Raw genomic sequence first — 16,628 nt, forward strand, 5'->3', positions numbered from 1 at the left:
AGATTCAACGAGGTATCGAATGTCTCACGATGACATAAGGTTAATGAAGACTTTGACATTTGAGCCTAGTATAAACCACAGTATCTGGACTATCCAGACCAAAGAGACATCAAGCACATCAGAAGCTGATGGATAAAACATCTAATGCTGCGTATATATCGAATTTAGATCTTTCACATACCCATCATAATTACAATCTCAACTATCTGAAGAAAACAACAAGTACGATAGACAAATGAACGACGGGGGGGGCTACCGATTTATTTCGAAGATCTTGGTCTCCACAAAATTAACCCCTCTTATTTCCCCTCGTGAAGGAACGAGACGCGAGGTCGATCGATATAAATGAATATTCGCCTTGGATTTTAATGTACACGGTTTTTATAAACATACACATATTTAGTCGATTGACTAAAACATGGAGTAGTACCTAAATTATTGAACGCGGGACAAAATCTCCGGGACGCACCTAAAAACTTATTTAGATCGTTGACATCATCACTTTTGGGCGGATTATCCGGAAGGAGCGAGCTATCAAATCGATATCATCATCGTCATCGCCAGTAAAACAAAATAGCATAAAATACCACCATTTACATATTTCTCACTTCTTCCCTTTGCCTCTTCACAACGTTTTGGTTACTATAAGATATTACCACAAAATCCAATTCCTCAACCCCAATCTCACAACTCTACCAAAATATCTCCAATCCCCAATTCAAAATGGGCATCTCCCACAGCACCGCGCGATATGTCGCTCCCCTCTCCTTCCTCATCGACTTCGCAGCGCAACAATATGGCATGCTTTCCTCTCCAAACATGAAAGATATCCACGATGCGCATCTTTCATTTTGGTCTCCTCAACCGTACGCCATTGCACTTTTCTTTTTCCCGCAACAGATCTTCCAACTGGTATGGTTATATCGCTTGTGGAAATTGGATCCGAAGAAAAGTATCAAGGAGAAGGAGGAGGTAGACAAGATGGTGGATTTTGTACCGTTTTATTGCGTAGGGAATTTGTGTATTGCTAGTGAGTATTTCGTGTTCTAGAACAATGGAGGGGGGAGGGGTGATGAGACGAAATGATATAAATACCAATGCTAACCCAAACAGCCTGGATGGTTTTCTGGAACTCCGCCTCCCTTAAAACCGCAAATATATTCGTCCTTATTAATTCCCTCACACAACTCTACTACATATTTGCTCGTCAACCAGCTATGAACACACAATCCACCTCTTCCATCCTCACCCATGTAGTTTCCAAAACTTTTGCCGGAATTGGTGTTCTGGATCTTCTGCACAATGGCTCTGTAGCTTATTTTGACCATGAGGGTCCTTCAACCGCTGTCAAGATCGTTACAGGATTGGGATTTGGTATGTTGGCTAGCAATAGTGATTGGATTTTCGGTGGATGTTTAGTGTATGATTTGGTAGCGTTGGCGGTTGGTCAAAGACAGATTGGAGAGACGGGGTGGAGTAATTTGTTGGGGGCTTATGCTGTGGGTACGGCGGGCTTGGTGGGATTGAGAAATTGGGCTAGGTGAGTGTGCTTATTTTGTAGGTGGCATGGGGGTTAAAGAGCCTGCTGATGGTTTTTTGTAGGCCGCCTTATGTTTCGAAGGTTGATGGATATGAGGCTACCCCGTCTGATGATGAGGATAACATTATTGTCTAGGAAGTAAATTGATAGGATTGATCGCCCGTGGGAGGATCAACTATATGTATAATATCACTGTATAATCTGGACTCATACCAGTAATAAATACTCGATTAACCTAATTCTTGAATCAATGCTTCAATTGTGCTGTACACAATTTCATTTGTGTTGGTAAGTAGAAGTGCCATAATGGATCATTATTGACAAGGAAAGTCATTGGAAACCAACGCATCAATCCCCATTGATGAGCACGGGCTAGATGGTAGTTTCAAGATCACATGAGCTTCACCACAAGATTTCCCATCACAGTATTTCAAAGCACCAGTTCATACCTACTGAGACCAACATCTAATTATTCATTCCAGAAGCCACAGCATCAAAAATGGTACTATGATTGAAAAGCCCCTCCCTATGTACAGAGAATCATCGCGATATGTACAATGTTGACATCCTACCCACCCATCATCCATCCGTTCGCTTGTCTAATGACTATTCTCCCTTTACTTTTCCTTCCGACTCTGCAAATCTTCACGCACATTGCGAGTAATAAGGACTCAACACAGAGCACGTGTAAGGCAACGCGCACTGTATTCAAACAATTAGCATTAGTCATGTCGATACAATACCAACACGCAGCAACAATACAAGATAACGAGTAACAATCAACAATTCACAAATTCAAGACTCAAGAAAACAATTCTCAACTCACAGCTGTAGAACCCGTCCAACCAATTCCGCCACACTGTCCATAACGCATGACGGGGGCTCCCGTTCCGCCACTTGCAGCACTGCTGGTGGTCGAAGAAGTACTGATCGTTGCACCCACACTCGTGCTCTTACTCGTGCTCGCAGTTGTTGAAGATGTCGAGCCAGCAGCGCCGGTTGAACTCGCCCACGTAGGGACTGCACTTGGACCTGTGGGCGTCTCGTTGATCGCATCGTTGGCGCGTACGCAACCGCTTTTGGCGGTGAGCGCAGCTGGACATGCGACTTGTTTGAAGGTGATGGCGGGATTGTCGGCGTTGAGGAACCAGTCGAAGCGCCAGTAGCAGCCGGCTTGGAGGGCGGCGGGGAGCGAGGCACATTGGGTGCGGTTGGAGAGACCGCCGTATTGGGCACCCCACGCGGATGCGGGAGTCGATGGGTATTGATGTGTGCAGGCGTCGAAGATACCGAAACCACCGCCGGGAATCTATTAGGGGAGAATTAGTGAGATATTCACGTGTTTCAGCGATGGGATGAGGAGAGAATGTAGACGTACAGCAAGATCGAATTGGTTACTTCCTAAATCTCCACCGGTGTTAGTAGCCTGGACAATCATCTGTTTACCAGCCACTGGTCCGCTCGTGAATGTCAATTGATAACAAGCACAACACCAACTCGCTTCCGTTCCACCCGAGATCGTCGTAGCTGCAAAGCCATAACTCATTGTATCTGAGACTGCCCAAGGTGTTTGTGAGCCACACATGAATGAAGTACCAGAAGAAGAAGCACAGTAAGAGACAGCATTGTAGTCGGTGAGTGGGTTGTTTGAGATGTCGCAGGAACTGACGGGGTTGGAACCAGTGGCTAGAGTAGCCTTTTTGGACCAACCGCAGGATGCTTTACAGCAATCCCAATATCGGGTTGTTGTACCACTTCCGGATGCTTGAGTATTGATGAGTGTGGGAAGAAGAGAAGAGAAAAGAGCAGAGAGAGCGAGATTGGCCTTCATTGTTAATAAGCTTGCGTGGGTTCGTTGCGGTGTTCTTTTTACAACACAAGCTGGAGAGCCCTGCACTTTTTGAAAGTCGGATTGGAATGTACTTGAGCAAAGAAGAGAACGCACATTAATTGTACAGACAATATAAGAATCTCGGGGCAACCCATTTATACTAAAAAATAGTGAATACAAACTATCAAACCACCCTAGCAATATACCCTGCAAAACTCCAGGTATGCCCAGACATTTCCAGTAATCAATGCCGTCTAACCTAAGTGGCTACACAATTCCCCATATTATCGTTTAACTGTCTGGGGTGCATATGTGAGATTTGATATTAATACTAGGAAATGACGGGCCGTGAAATGATGAAGTTGATGAACTCGTGATTTTACCTCAATTTATCCGGTTCGCTTGAACGGGAGTTGAGAGGCTAGTGGATTTTACGCGGATGCCACGTATTGACTAGTGAGAAAATGGTTTCGCTTGAAGGGTTATATACTTTATAGGTTCAAGGTAATATGGAGACTGCTAATACGCTTTTAACTCTTATCGTCACATGCCTACCACCATATATAGTATAGTTCGAGGGCTAACGGAAGTACCGGGTGAATGTGTAAGGACGTTAGTTCTTGAAGTCCCGAAGTAGAGAATGAAGCCGGGCCCAAGCTATTATTCGGGATTTGATGGATACACCAGCAGTGAATTGAAAGAGAGGCTGCAGGGCGTACATACGAGGTAGATACTTCGTCTTATCTATGCTCCACTCATCGGATCTATAATCTGAACCGTATAATAGCCGACCGTAATACCGAATTCTTTAATGAATCTCGCCGGACGTTGATACCCGTGACCCGGACTATCATGGCTGCAACTTCCAGTCTCGAAGTCGTAAAAAGGCTTATGGCTGTGCAATTGTTCCAGCCAGATAAACAGAAAGTACTACTATCATTTGAATGTCTGTCTTTGCTCTAGCTCGCATTTCATCTTTCATACATCCCGGAACCTGGTCACTGACTGAAAAACAGCACAGAAGGGAACAAAAATCTGTGCATTTGCACTGCACCTTGATAGGTATCACACGATAGCAACACGATCCCGTCATACAATCAGTAAGTCTTATTCCTTGGGTCCAATATTCAAGGGCATGGCGATGCATTCAATCTCAATATTGACACCCTTCGGTAACTCCTTAACGGCTACACAACTTCTCGCTGGTTTGTGAGTGATCCACTTTTCATACTCTTGGTTCATTTCAGCGAAATCTTTCATATCTGTCAAGAAAACTTGGACCTTAACGATCCTATCGAGAGAGGACTTGGCGGTGATAAGAACTTCTTGTAGGTTTTTGAGAACTGCTTCCGTCTTTTCACGCATTGTTCCTTCTACGAGGTTTCCTTCAAAGTCTGCAGGGAGTTGACCGGAAACAAAGACACCGAAAGGTGTCTGCACAGCATGGGACTATTATTCCAAGAGACTGATTAATACGGACGAATATTTCAATTGCTGTTTGAACAATGCTGACTTACGTATGGACCAATTGCTGTAGCAGGCTTAGTATCTAGTCTTGTAAACTCAATCTAAAAACTTACGAGCTGGGAGATTTGCGCTATTGATTGTTGTAATAGACCTCTTAGACTGACCACATCGACTTGCTTCTTTTTTCGCATAGTTATGTCTACCACATCTCAAGCGCGACCAATCTCTAGCTGAGATTGTGTTATAAGCTCCCAAAGTATGTGTCGTCGAAATCGTACTTCGCTGAGGTGTTGTAACAAGAGTTGTGGCCAGTGAGGAACGACTCGTTGATCTGATGGCACCGTATCTAGGTAAGATTCTTGAAAACATATCTTCTCCGTGGTATCAATATGACTTTTGTTCGGATTCGGGATATCGTGGGAGTCTTGTACAGCAACAAAGTATTTTTACTCCAGCTACCTATTGTGACTGATTACTGAGACACTCGAGTTCTGCTTGGAGCAGTTGTCAGAGCTCTTATCTTAATCGCTTATCTTCACGTGATCATGCTAATTTTAGACTCACATATTTCTTTTTGTACCTTCCCACTTGGTCTCAAGGTTAATAAGTACTGGTCAATTACTAGGTATGAATATAAAAATGTAAATGTTAATCTCGAATATTGATCTGTAAATCTGAATAGTTACATATACTTCGTACAAAAATAATACAAAAATGTTCCGTTTCAAGAGCAAATCTATTTTATACCCCTGAGTTGATCAAACAAATTGATGATGAAGCTAAAGCTCACTTTAAACAGGCGAGATTCTTAACAAAGTGTCCTATTCTTACGCGGCTTAAACTTGGAGTAATAATTTCAACCCGTTTCTGTCAAGGGGGCTTCGATTTCTTTAAAAAGTCAATCAACACGAGAGACAACAATTCATTCCTGCTGGTCTCTTTTGAGATCAATGCTATCTTCTTACACTCTCTGAAAAAAGTTGCTGTGAAGCACTCTTGTAAGTTGTTCCCAGTTTTGACACAGTTGCATCGTCTTATCACAGCTCCTGCAACCACACGTCGCATAGGTGCATATGTCTAATCTCTATTTTGTCCCTTAGAATCTCTTATACCCTTTACACTTCAATATGTCTTCTCAAGGCTCCGTTCGAAAACGGAAAGGTGGTTCAGTTCCACCTCAAGCAAAAGATGCCTCTACTGTTGCGGCGCCGCATCCTGAGCTCGATGCTCTGGTGAAAGATTTACAAACCAGAACTGGACCAGAATGGGATTACCGGATCGCCCTGGCAATCATTACAATTCTGGCATTCGTCACAAGATTCTGGGGAATCAGTCATCCCAATGAGGTGGTGTTTGACGAAGTTCATTTTGGCAAGGTAATTTACACCATGTTCCTCCCTTCGGAGTTATAGCTTTTCTGACCCATTGTTCAACAGTTTGCTTCATATTACCTTGAGCGAACCTACTTCTTCGATGTCCATCCTCCTTTTGGGAAGCTTCTTTTCGCCCTGATGGGTTGGTTTGTGGGATACGACGGACATTTCCATTTCGAAAATATTGGGGATTCATACATCGACAACAAGGTGCCATATGTGGCTTTCCGCGCTATGCCTGCTCTTCTGGGAGCTTTGACAGTCCCAACTGTCTTCGCCATCATGTGGGAATCTGGTTACACTCTACCTGCCTGTGTCCTCTCCGCTTCATTGGTACTATTCGATAATGCGCATATTGGGCAAACCCGTTTGATCTTATTGGATGCCACCCTCGTTCTTGCAATGGCGTGCAGTCTTCTCTGCTATATCAAATTCTATAAACTCCGACACATTCCATTTTCGAGAAAGTGGTGGAAGTGGCTCCTTTTGACTGGATTCGCCTTGAGTTGCGACATCTCCACCAAATACGTTGGTACATTCGCATTTGTTACAATTGGTTCTGCAGTCGCAATTGACCTCTGGAGTTTGCTGGATATAAACCGCCGTCAGGGTGCTTTGAGCTTGCCAGAATTTGGCAAGCATTTCGCCGCTCGCGCCGTTGCCCTCATCATTGTGCCTTTCCTGTTCTACTTGTTTTGGTTCCAAGTTCATTTCGCAATCTTGACCAAGTCTGGTCCAGGTGATGATTTCATGTCTCCTGAATTCCAAGAGACTCTTAGCGACAACGCCATGACCGCAAACGCTGTTACTATCAATTACTTTGATAACATTCAAATCAAGCACAAGGAAACACATGGATACCTTCACAGTCATCCCGATACATATCCTCTTAGATATGATGATGGTAGAGTCTCCAGTCAAGGTCAACAAGTCACTGGTTATCCTTATGCCGATGCCAATAACCACTGGCAAATCATTCCTGCAGGCACATTTGAAGAAGTTGAAGGTCGCCCTGTCAAGAACAATGAAGTTGTTAGATTAAGACACGTTATCACAAACACAATGCTCTTGTCCCACGATGTTGCTTCTCCATATTACCCAACAAACCAAGAATTCACAACAGTTTCCATCGAAGATGCATTGGGTGAGCGTCTAAATGATACTCTCTTTGAACTTCGAATTGAAAACGGCAAACCACGCCAAGATTTCAAGAGTCTCCAAGGACAATTCAAGCTCGTTCATTGGCCAAGTAAGGTTGCTATGTGGACACACACAACCCCTCTACCAGATTGGGCCTACAAACAACAAGAAATCAACGGAAACAAGAACTTGGCTCAAAGCTCTAACATATGGTACGTGGATGAGATACCATCCATTCCAAAGGACTCCCCTCGCCTGATCAAGGAGGAACGTAAGGTTAAGAGCGTTCCATTCTTGAAGAAATGGTTCGAGTTGCAAAGAGCAATGTTCTACCACAACAATGCTTTGACTAGCAGCCATCCATATGCCAGTGAACCTTTTGTTTGGCCATTCCTATTAAGAGGTGTTAGTTTCTGGACTCATAATGACACTAGACAACAAATCTACTTTTTAGGAAACCCTCTTGGTTGGTGGTTGGCAAGTAGTTTACTTGCAGTTTATGCTGGAATTTGGGCTGCTGATCAATTGTCATTACGCCGCGGAGTTGACGCATTAGACAACCGTGAGTCTTATCCTCGCTTACCTTCAAGACTTCTTAACTAACGATAATTTTAGGTACCCGATCCCGCCTTTACAATTCTACCGGTTTCTTTTTCCTTGCTTGGGCAACACATTACCTACCATTCTACCTTATGGGCCGTCAACTGTTCTTGCATCATTATTTACCTGCTCACTTAGCATCATGTTTGATCACCGGTGCACTACTTGAGTTCATTTTCAACGTAGAGCCTATTATGGATGATGTTCCATCAGGAGTCGCAAAGAAGGCAGGTGCCGTCAAGAAGCATCTTCCAGCACGTGAAAAGCTCGCTGGACAGAACTTGATGATGTCCTGGGCTGCAGTTGGAGTCATTCTTTCTGTTGTACTTTTCGGGTGGTACTTTTTCCTACCATTGACATACGGTTACCCAGGCCTTAGCGTGCCCGAAGTCAACGCAAGAAAATGGCTAGGATATGACCTTCATTTCGCCAAATAATTGGTGAAATTGAAGTAAAATTCAAGACCCCCGGTGATAATGGGAAAATGTAACAATATTTTGAGGTGTAGGTGACGGATGAATGGTCAAAAACGAAGTGTGATTTGGAATTTTGACGTTAGCGATGAGGATTTATACAAATATGGATCCTCTAGATTATATCTAAATTTAAAGATTTCTTAAATGCTTTCTGCTTCCAAACTATTACCTCTGTCGGTTTTTCTTTTGTTTAACCATAATGCTGTCACTTGAAATGTTTAATATACGCCATATTCTCAAGGAGAAATCTGACTAGACCAATGAGATGAACCACAAAATGTGACGATAGACTAAGTATTGCCAAATCTAAAGGGCTTTACCTAAATTTGCCAAACAGGTACACTTAGACTCAGGATATTTCAGACAACGGTGAAAATGTATGCTTCAAGACTCAAGTTCGATTAATAACCCGCTAACTTGGAGGTTGTAAAAGTCACTTGAACGAGCTGCTGCTGGCACTTTGGTATGCAAATTGATGGGCGGCGAGTGGAGAGGTGAGGATGTCTGGTGTGCTTTGGAGGATACGAACGCAACTTAAAGAGAAAAGGGAAGTTGATTTAGATATCAGTGATTAGTGAGTAGTAACTCATGTGTATATGCGCATTGCCCCAAATGTCGTTCTTGATAAGTATACGAATACTAACACTAGCTCGTAACTTACGTCATGACTCTACTAGCGAGTATCATAGTGCTACTGTGAAAAAGAGGATACCTACTTCGTGAATTCACAAATACGAGAGGATTCTAGGATTTGGGTTGAAATTTACGATGTGTAATAGAGGTGAAGAAATGGATAGTGGTTTGTTGCGATTTGACGATCGTGGGCATTTGGATTGTGTTGTTTTGATCATAGGCTCCTCCTTAAATCAGCCGAAGAGCTAGTTGCAGGCGGCAGATGCAGTGTACATCAGATCGTATGTCATTTTCCACGTAGCAATTGCTATTATCTTTTAAAATGTCACAAACAACAAGACCTTACACGAAATGATACCGAGGTGGTTTGTGTTTTGTGATGACTCTATTGAAAGAGAGAGAAAAGAGTTGCGGAGATTAAGATCTTCATCTCCAGAGTATGTTGGTGTCTTTCTCCGATGTCCCTTTTTGCAGTCACACAAAAACTGATAGCCTGCATTCCACAGGTTACTGAATGGGGCACCGCGTAAGCGTCATAGAATCATTTATCTATGTGAAAGAAAGAGATTAAAGGAGAGATTTCCCAGCCTTGACCGTGTTAAATATAAATTTGCCTTGTCCGGAGATCGTAACACAGTCATCTCACCTCCCTCGCCCCCAAACATTAAATTCGGGACACAACATCCATACCAACCAACCTTTTGTGAAAGACCAACTCAGCTTTGAACATTTGTCAGCTGCAGTAAACTCTCACTCTTTATCTGTCACACAATTAATTTGCTGATTCATAAATTCAAAAACGGGATATTCGCGAAGAGGCCGCTCTATGGAGTTGTTGTCTCCGGTCCGGACTCCGGATCCGAAGAATATGGAAGGAGAGGCTCCTTATTCACTGCCTCGTTCTTTCTACTCATGGTTTTGTTGTGAGAAGCGAGTACATATATTCGAGAGTTCGCATTGTAGAAAGTGAAAATCGCAATATTCAACTGCTTCTTCTTGTGTTCGATACATACAAACCACTACTTCCCCGTCACACAAATAACCAACTTTCAAATAATCAACAACCGCAAGAGAAAGAATCTCCATCGAAAAAATGCATCTACTCATTTTAGGTGCATCTGGTAGAACAGGAAGTCTTGTACTTGCTGAAGCTCTCTCACAAAGTATGTATACCTTATCCCCTTACCCCGGTCCCAAGCCAAGCATTTCAATACCACCCCACACCCATCCATAAAAACCTACCAAGAATCCCCATTCGCTAACCCCTACCCCACCAGATCACACCGTCACAGCACTCGCACGCAATCCCTCTTCCATTCCCGAAGCCCCGGGCCTCACAATCATCAAAGGCACACCATCCTCCTCCTCGGATCTCACAACCGTCTTTACCAGCGGTCCCAAAATCGACGCGGTCCTCGTAACCCTCTCATCTAGTCGGGCGTCGGATTCCCCCTTCGCAGCATCGACTTCTCCTCCTGATTTCCTTAAAAATGTCATCTCGACAGTTACGCAATCAATGGCTGCTCATGGTGTCAAGAAAATAGTCTACATGTCTGCTTTTGGAGTGGGTTCTTCGAATGGTGCGCTTTGGTTGCCGATGCGTTTACTTATCAATAATTCGACAATGGGGAAAGTCGGATTTCAGGATCACGCTGCTGCAGAGGAAGTGCTGAAGGCTTCGGGTTTGGAGTACAGTGTTGTGAGAAGTGCGATGTTGAAGGAGGGAGAGAAGAAGAGTGTTGTGGAGCATGGGGCTGAGGGAAAGGGAATGGGTCACTTGCCGGGATGTACGAGGAAGAGTGTTGCGGGATTCATGGTAGAGTTGGCCGAAAGACAGAGGTGGGAGAATAAAGTGGCGGTCATTTGTAATTAGGGAGTTACAGGTGATGGGAAGTGTGATTGCGCGGTTAATGAATGGATGATACAATAGCATATGCGGAGCCATTAGGTGTGGGGATTTTAGATCAGCTAGACAGTTTTGCTTTTTGCTTTTGTTGCTTAGAGAAAGATATCCATTGTTCTAATAATCTATTCGTTGCTCATTATTTGAACAAACTTGTCTTCCTACGGGAAAAATTATCCTGAACCTGACAATAATATTTTAAAGATGTGGATCGTAAATATATTTTCAGTTGAAGAGGAAATGTACACACAATGAGAGTAACGCTATAGATTACTGAGGAAGGTGCCATTCAATTCTTTCCTTTTTTGATTCTCGACATATACGAAGCAGCGAACCACAAAAGAAGTTGCTCGTATCTTAGCACGTACTAGGTAGCTATCGCCAATATAGCATACCCCGTCTTTCCCCAATTACTCAACCTTCATTCCACCATCCTCATCATAGAAAATCTCTCTAACCTTGACACATCTCAAATGGTTCTTTCCTTGACTCAAAGTAGAATCATGATAAAACAACCACCACCGTCCTTGGAATTTCACAATACTATGATGAGTCGTCCATCCCACCACTGGCTCCAACAATCTCCCTTTGTATACAAATGGTCCTTCAGGCTTGTCTCCTACCGCGTAACACAGGTAATGTGTATCACCCGTTGAGTATGAGAAATAGTATTTTCCTTTATATTTGTGCATCCACGATGCCTCGAAGAATCTTCTATCATGATCATCTGCACCAATCTTCTCGCCAGTTTTCTCATCCAAGATAGATATTTCTTGGACAGGAGAAGAGAATGAATGCATATCCTCACTCAATTTTCCCACTCTTGGACCCAGTGCAGGTCCAGTAGTAGGCTCCATGGTGCTATATTTTTCCTTTTCGAAAACCTCATGTTGGTTTCCCCAGCACTGAAGCTGACCACCCCATATTCCTCCAAAATAAACATAAGCCTCTCCGTCATCATCGACAAAACTACAAGGATCGATACTGTAACTTCCCGGGATATAGTTCTCATCGGGAGTAAAAGGACCTTCAGGTTTATCGCTCTCGGCAACACCGATACGGAAAACACCATCATGGTCGCGAGCTGGGAAATATAAGTAGTATTTTCCATTCTTGGTGCAAGCGTCTGGGGCCCATAGTTGTTTGGAGGCCCAGGGAACAGAAGAATTAGAGAGAGCGACACCGTGATCGGTTACCTGACCGGGAATCGAGGACATTGAGAAGACGTGGTAATCTTCCATTGCATATTGATCTCCATTATCATTGTCTTGGATATCGGTTGGGATATCATGTGAGGGGTAGATGTAGAGAGTGTTGTTGAAAACATTAGCCGATGGGTCGGCGGTGTAGATGTGAGTAATAAGAGGTTCTTTGTCAGACATGATGTACGTAATTGATCAGAAATTTAGACGTTGCAATTGAGAGAAATAAAAAATAAATATGAGGAACAGGAGGGGATATTATATGCAGGCACAGGTTGTGGTGGGGGCTCGTTGCATTTATCCATTTATCCATAATGCTGGTTAGTTTAGTTGCGGTTAAATAGGGGTAAATATCTTCAGAGTCGGTCCTTTCGTCCATTCTGATTCGTAGGCTTAATAGACAAGCTTGGCGATCATAAATCTAAATGACATCAACAATACGGGGCGAAGACGATTTTAAAATGGTGAAAAGAAATGTTGAGACAACACAGAAAACCAGGGCAACTAAGAAATCAACCGCAGCCCAAGGTGAAAACCAAAGCCCAAGGAATTGAACCCATATTGACACATTGAGGAACGTTTTGGGCCTAAAAATACATGATCTTGATGTGTAAGTTGTTCCATCTATCTTCTCCAAGCATCCTCGTAGAAGACGTATTTGTAGTCGCATTTTCACATATTGATTCAAGGATAAGAAATCTTCTCATATTGTGATACAATGAAGGCATATTGTGCACACCAACAGCGTTCCAGTATCTAGCTACAGACACGACAAAGCTGGCTGACCAAAGAAATCCTTTCCATGAAGTACACTGGTACAGCAAGATCCATTCATCAATTGCGACATATCTCAACTCCAAGTACAGTCCCCTGAATTCATTTTGAACATAAAGTCAATTTTAAGCGTTGGATAATGGCATCTAATTTGCCAATCTCGATCATTGGATGATCTTATCTGAAGCAGAAGAGAGAGGTACCTATATATACTATTATCAAATCAAGCCCACAAATTTCAAAGTATACTAGTATATTGATTATTAACAACCATATCACCCTCCCGTTCTATTCTCCCATTCATCGCCTGTAAATCAATCACTTGCAAAAAAAAAGCGTATAATACATTAAGAATATTTCCCTCATCCACCCGTAGCTCGTGATATATTCCTTCTTGTAAATCAATATGCCTATTGCCCAAACGCCTGGCTTAAAATTCCGCTCATTTCATGTCCCAATTGCTTATCCATCGTTGCCATGTATTCATAAAATGCAATAATCACATAACGATACAATCTTTCTGCCTTTCTGGCTGTTGAGGGGTCGGTAGCCCTTGGTTTGGGGCTTGGATCCTGCGCCCAGGAACCTGATCTATGAGCGTCTGACTACCCCCTCTAATGCCACCATAAGAAGCCGTATTACGGCGACCTGCAGCACTAGCTGGCGGACGTTGCTGACCATCAGCGGTCGCTGTATAAGCACTTGTTCTCCGGCTTGGATCTGCGTTTGGATGTGCAGGATGATTATCTGGAGGTTGGTAAGCTGGTTCGGTAGCAGCTTGCTCGTATGTGGGAGGTGGTACATCAATACCCGCTTCTGGGTCGACGGCAGGAGTGGCAACATTACTGTTGCGAGGGGGAATTGCGGGACGACCTCGTGTACTAGTGCTACCACGAATTGACCCTCCTCGGACTGGAACATTGACTCCACGGCCTCTGGTACTACCCCGCCCACTACCGCCCCGCTGGCTAACAGGGGCATTACTACTATTGTTGCTACTCCCCTGTTGCTCAATGTACTGCTGTGAAAGCTCCGACTCTCTTTGCCTTCGTGCGGTTTCATTTCGGTTACGCTCATCCTCTTCTTCCTGCAGTTGTAGTGCCAAGGCGAAATCGTGATCTTCCTGTTCTGTGGTCGTACCTTGCTCGTGATTCTGCGATTCTTGTTGATTCCTCAATGGTGCGTCATGTGAAGTTTCAACTCGATTATTGTTTCTACGGCCAGTGACTGTGGTCCAATTACCTTCTTCATTTCCTTGGTGTAAAGTGGAAGGTCCACCGACTAAACGAAAGTCACCAGAATAGAACTCAGCCCTTTCTCCATTAACATCAATAAGGCCTTCCCATACAACTTCTGCATGTCCGGCATAACCTGAATCTGTCACGAGTTGCAATAGTTGAAGAGTTGTCGGATGTTTGAAGATTGTGGAAAAGTGGTCATTTCGAAATAGAATGGCTACAGCACCTGGACTCATAGACTTAGTTATGAGATCCAAGCCGTGAGCTGTAAGCTGAGTTGCTGCGGAGATGAAAAAAGCTTTGATAGTTGAAATATCCTCTAGGATCCCTTGTTCCTCGAAACTGAGACCTTCAGCAACTAACTTCTCTTCTAATACCTCTTCATGAAACATCAGGTTTTGTGCGTCTTCATACGATTTAGCGGATCTTTTGAGTGCCATGTAAGCAGGCGATTCTTCCTCGGGGAGCCAACCATGAATCAAAGGCACAGAGAAGGTACCATATAATTTCATTTCACGAGTTTCCTCAAATGTACCTGGAACCGAACTCTCACGCTGCGCAGGATGAATGTGTGGCATTGAGTTTCTGGGGTCATTCGCTGACTGAGTAGAGTCAACGGGAAAGAAGAGGGGGTTAACGTTCATTCCCGTATGGAGTGTTAGCAGAAAGGAATATAGATCGCCCACGTCTGGAAGCTCTTGTGCAGCATCTCCACGTCGCCCGGACATGAGTTCATCAAAAACTGCATCGAGCAATAATCCAAGACTGACCTGCTCTCGCGACCGGAGTGTCTCCACCAGAGCAGTTTCCACATTTGCGGGTGTCGATAAAGTCAGAGCATTCACAAGAGCCAATAGAGGACAAGGTCCATTGGCATTTTGTACCAGAATAGGTGAAATTCTGGGGTTATGTTGGGCATTGATGTCATGCCAAGATATTTTCTTAATCTCGTACGTCTCTTTCTTCTGTCTTAGAGCAGCTGTTGACGCACCAGGTGTCGTAATCGGTATTGTACTTGTGTTTGCCGCATCTAAGACTGGGCGCGGAGGCTGGGGAGGAGGATGTTCTTGAGAGTTGCGCGGTGGAAGCGCTGGAGCAATTTCCTCAGAGGGTATTCTAGAAATCTCGGTGCCATCTGCACCGACTACTCCACTTTGCTGAACATTCTCTGGTATGGTATCATGATCAATTAAATTCCACCCTTCCGCAGGAGGGTTGGAATATTGTGCGTTCCCAGAGGACTGAACTGCAATCGTTTGTGACTGATTCGAACTTTGGCCATGAGTAGAGTCCCATGCATGTTGGTCTTCTAGTATCTCCTGCGTTTCGTGCGTAGGTAATGTCGACTTCCTGGGGCTAACTGGCGTTCCTTCTTCCTCTTCACCATCGTCATAATCATCCTCATCCCATGCTGGAGATCCAGGCTCATCAATATCTACCAAAACTGATTGTTGCGAATTTTGGGATAAGCCGGAAGAGGTAACGATGTTTGCGGGATTTGCGCCTGACCAGGCTTCGTTTCCTGAATCTTCGCGTTGAAGGCTGGATGTTTGTAATGGCAGCTTTTCGTTCGTGATGGGTTGCCAAGGGTTTGTGTCTTGCCCAGAAACTCCCAAGTTCGAAAATTGTTGAGTTACTATAAAGAAGATTAGTACAAAGTCAGGTTAGATGGGTGCTGACAAACCTTGAGATATTGGAGGAGGAGGTGGTGGTGGATAATCCGGCTGTGTGGGTTTCTCTGTGAGCTCATTCCAGATATCTGCACTACTTTCCTTTCCATCGGATACTGCACTTTGCGAACTTTGTGATTGCTGCCTTCTTAAAAATGGGTTCGTGATTGAGGAATTGGGTTTTAGCATATCCTGAGAAGGCTTGGGAGGGATTGTCGATGGCCCAACTCTTAAAGCGTCGGGAAGGCTTTTGGGATCGGGATGAGAATGTTCCTCTTCATTCCAAACATTAGGCTCTATGTTATTTGCAGGATGATCATAAATCACATTGTGATTCCTTTCGGGGCGGGGGATATGATGTGGATCCGAAGATACTGGGGTAATGGGGTATGGCGGCGAGGAGGTGTTGTTGGAAGGGATGCTGGATTGGGGAACGGGCTTTCGGGTGACCATCGTGAGTGATAGTTCTCCGATAGCAAGAAGTATTATTTAGAGCGGGGTGAAGTTTCGTTCCTGTCGATTGAATATCTGGGGTAAAATTGATATTTTGAATTCCTCAAATATCGGTATCAGCGAACCATGAGGTCATAACCAATTCAAAGCAAGACGATAACAGAATGCAACCACAACTCTGCTTTTAAATTTGTCTCAGAAAGCTTTTAGATTTGTAAGAGGACACAATCGAGCTCCTCTCAAAGGGGTTGAAAGTAGAAACCACTCGTATGTTTTAAATAGAGCTTCAAAAGGTCGATTTCCTTGAAAGACTATCGATGGTATCGAT

At 43.9% G+C, this 16,628-nt stretch overlaps 7 protein-coding genes across 7 annotated transcripts; 3 read left to right on the plus strand and 4 right to left on the minus strand.

Annotated features, from left to right (window-relative positions):
• Nucleotides 1-723: 723 nt before the first annotated feature.
• EAF02_008643 (uncharacterized protein) lies at nucleotides 724-1,675 on the plus strand (the record flags this gene model as incomplete). Its single annotated transcript, XM_038904691.1, has 3 exons — nucleotides 724-1,030; nucleotides 1,114-1,540; nucleotides 1,603-1,675. The coding sequence occupies 3 exons, from the start codon at nucleotides 724-726 to the stop codon at nucleotides 1,673-1,675; spliced, it is 807 nt and encodes a 268-aa protein (XP_038755748.1).
• Nucleotides 1,676-2,185: 510 nt separating this feature from the next.
• On the minus strand, nucleotides 2,186-3,371 carry EAF02_008644 (uncharacterized protein; the record flags this gene model as incomplete). The annotated part of the gene is made up of 3 exons (XM_038904692.1): nucleotides 2,186-2,242; nucleotides 2,367-2,849; nucleotides 2,919-3,371. The coding sequence occupies 3 exons, from the start codon at nucleotides 3,369-3,371 to the stop codon at nucleotides 2,186-2,188; spliced, it is 993 nt and encodes a 330-aa protein (XP_038755749.1).
• A 1,107-nt stretch (nucleotides 3,372-4,478) lies between these two features.
• On the minus strand, nucleotides 4,479-5,207 carry EAF02_008645 (uncharacterized protein; the record flags this gene model as incomplete). Its single annotated transcript, XM_038904693.1, has 3 exons — nucleotides 4,479-4,820; nucleotides 4,889-4,902; nucleotides 4,952-5,207. The coding sequence occupies 3 exons, from the start codon at nucleotides 5,205-5,207 to the stop codon at nucleotides 4,479-4,481; spliced, it is 612 nt and encodes a 203-aa protein (XP_038755750.1).
• A 446-nt stretch (nucleotides 5,208-5,653) lies between these two features.
• Nucleotides 5,654-8,597, plus strand: EAF02_008646 (uncharacterized protein). The gene is made up of 4 exons (XM_038904694.1): nucleotides 5,654-5,836; nucleotides 5,939-6,214; nucleotides 6,275-7,913; nucleotides 7,967-8,597. The coding sequence occupies exons 2-4, from the start codon at nucleotides 5,966-5,968 to the stop codon at nucleotides 8,386-8,388; spliced, it is 2,310 nt and encodes a 769-aa protein (XP_038755751.1). The 5' UTR covers nucleotides 5,654-5,836; nucleotides 5,939-5,965; the 3' UTR covers nucleotides 8,389-8,597.
• A 1,556-nt stretch (nucleotides 8,598-10,153) lies between these two features.
• EAF02_008647 (uncharacterized protein) lies at nucleotides 10,154-10,933 on the plus strand (the record flags this gene model as incomplete). Its single annotated transcript, XM_038904695.1, has 2 exons — nucleotides 10,154-10,223; nucleotides 10,338-10,933. The coding sequence occupies 2 exons, from the start codon at nucleotides 10,154-10,156 to the stop codon at nucleotides 10,931-10,933; spliced, it is 666 nt and encodes a 221-aa protein (XP_038755752.1).
• Nucleotides 10,934-11,373: 440 nt separating this feature from the next.
• Nucleotides 11,374-12,345, minus strand: EAF02_008648 (uncharacterized protein; the record flags this gene model as incomplete). Its single annotated transcript, XM_038904696.1, has 1 exon — nucleotides 11,374-12,345. One exon carries the CDS (start codon nucleotides 12,343-12,345, stop codon nucleotides 11,374-11,376), a length of 972 nt encoding a protein of 323 aa, XP_038755753.1.
• Nucleotides 12,346-13,438: 1,093 nt separating this feature from the next.
• On the minus strand, nucleotides 13,439-16,300 carry EAF02_008649 (uncharacterized protein; the record flags this gene model as incomplete). The annotated part of the gene is made up of 2 exons (XM_038904697.1): nucleotides 13,439-15,813; nucleotides 15,862-16,300. The coding sequence occupies 2 exons, from the start codon at nucleotides 16,298-16,300 to the stop codon at nucleotides 13,439-13,441; spliced, it is 2,814 nt and encodes a 937-aa protein (XP_038755754.1).
• Nucleotides 16,301-16,628: the final 328 nt, after the last annotated feature.

Source organism: Botrytis sinoallii, assembly GCF_014898435.1.
Source record: "Botrytis sinoallii strain Bc 23 chromosome Unknown BSIN_016, whole genome shotgun sequence".
In the NCBI taxonomy this organism is placed as follows: domain Eukaryota; kingdom Fungi; phylum Ascomycota; class Leotiomycetes; order Helotiales; family Sclerotiniaceae; genus Botrytis; species Botrytis sinoallii.

Bases quoted from the DNA above. Each gene is read 5' to 3' on its own strand.
- EAF02_008646 (XM_038904694.1), top strand. From the start codon at position 5,966: ATGTCTTCTCAAGGCTCCGTTCGAAAACGGAAAGGTGGTTCAGTTCCA. The intron at 6,215-6,274 runs GTAATTTACACC...ATTGTTCAACAG, and splicing joins ACGAAGTTCATTTTGGCAAG to TTTGCTTCATATTACCTTGA. The intron at 7,914-7,966 runs GTGAGTCTTATC...CGATAATTTTAG, and splicing joins AGTTGACGCATTAGACAACC to GTACCCGATCCCGCCTTTAC.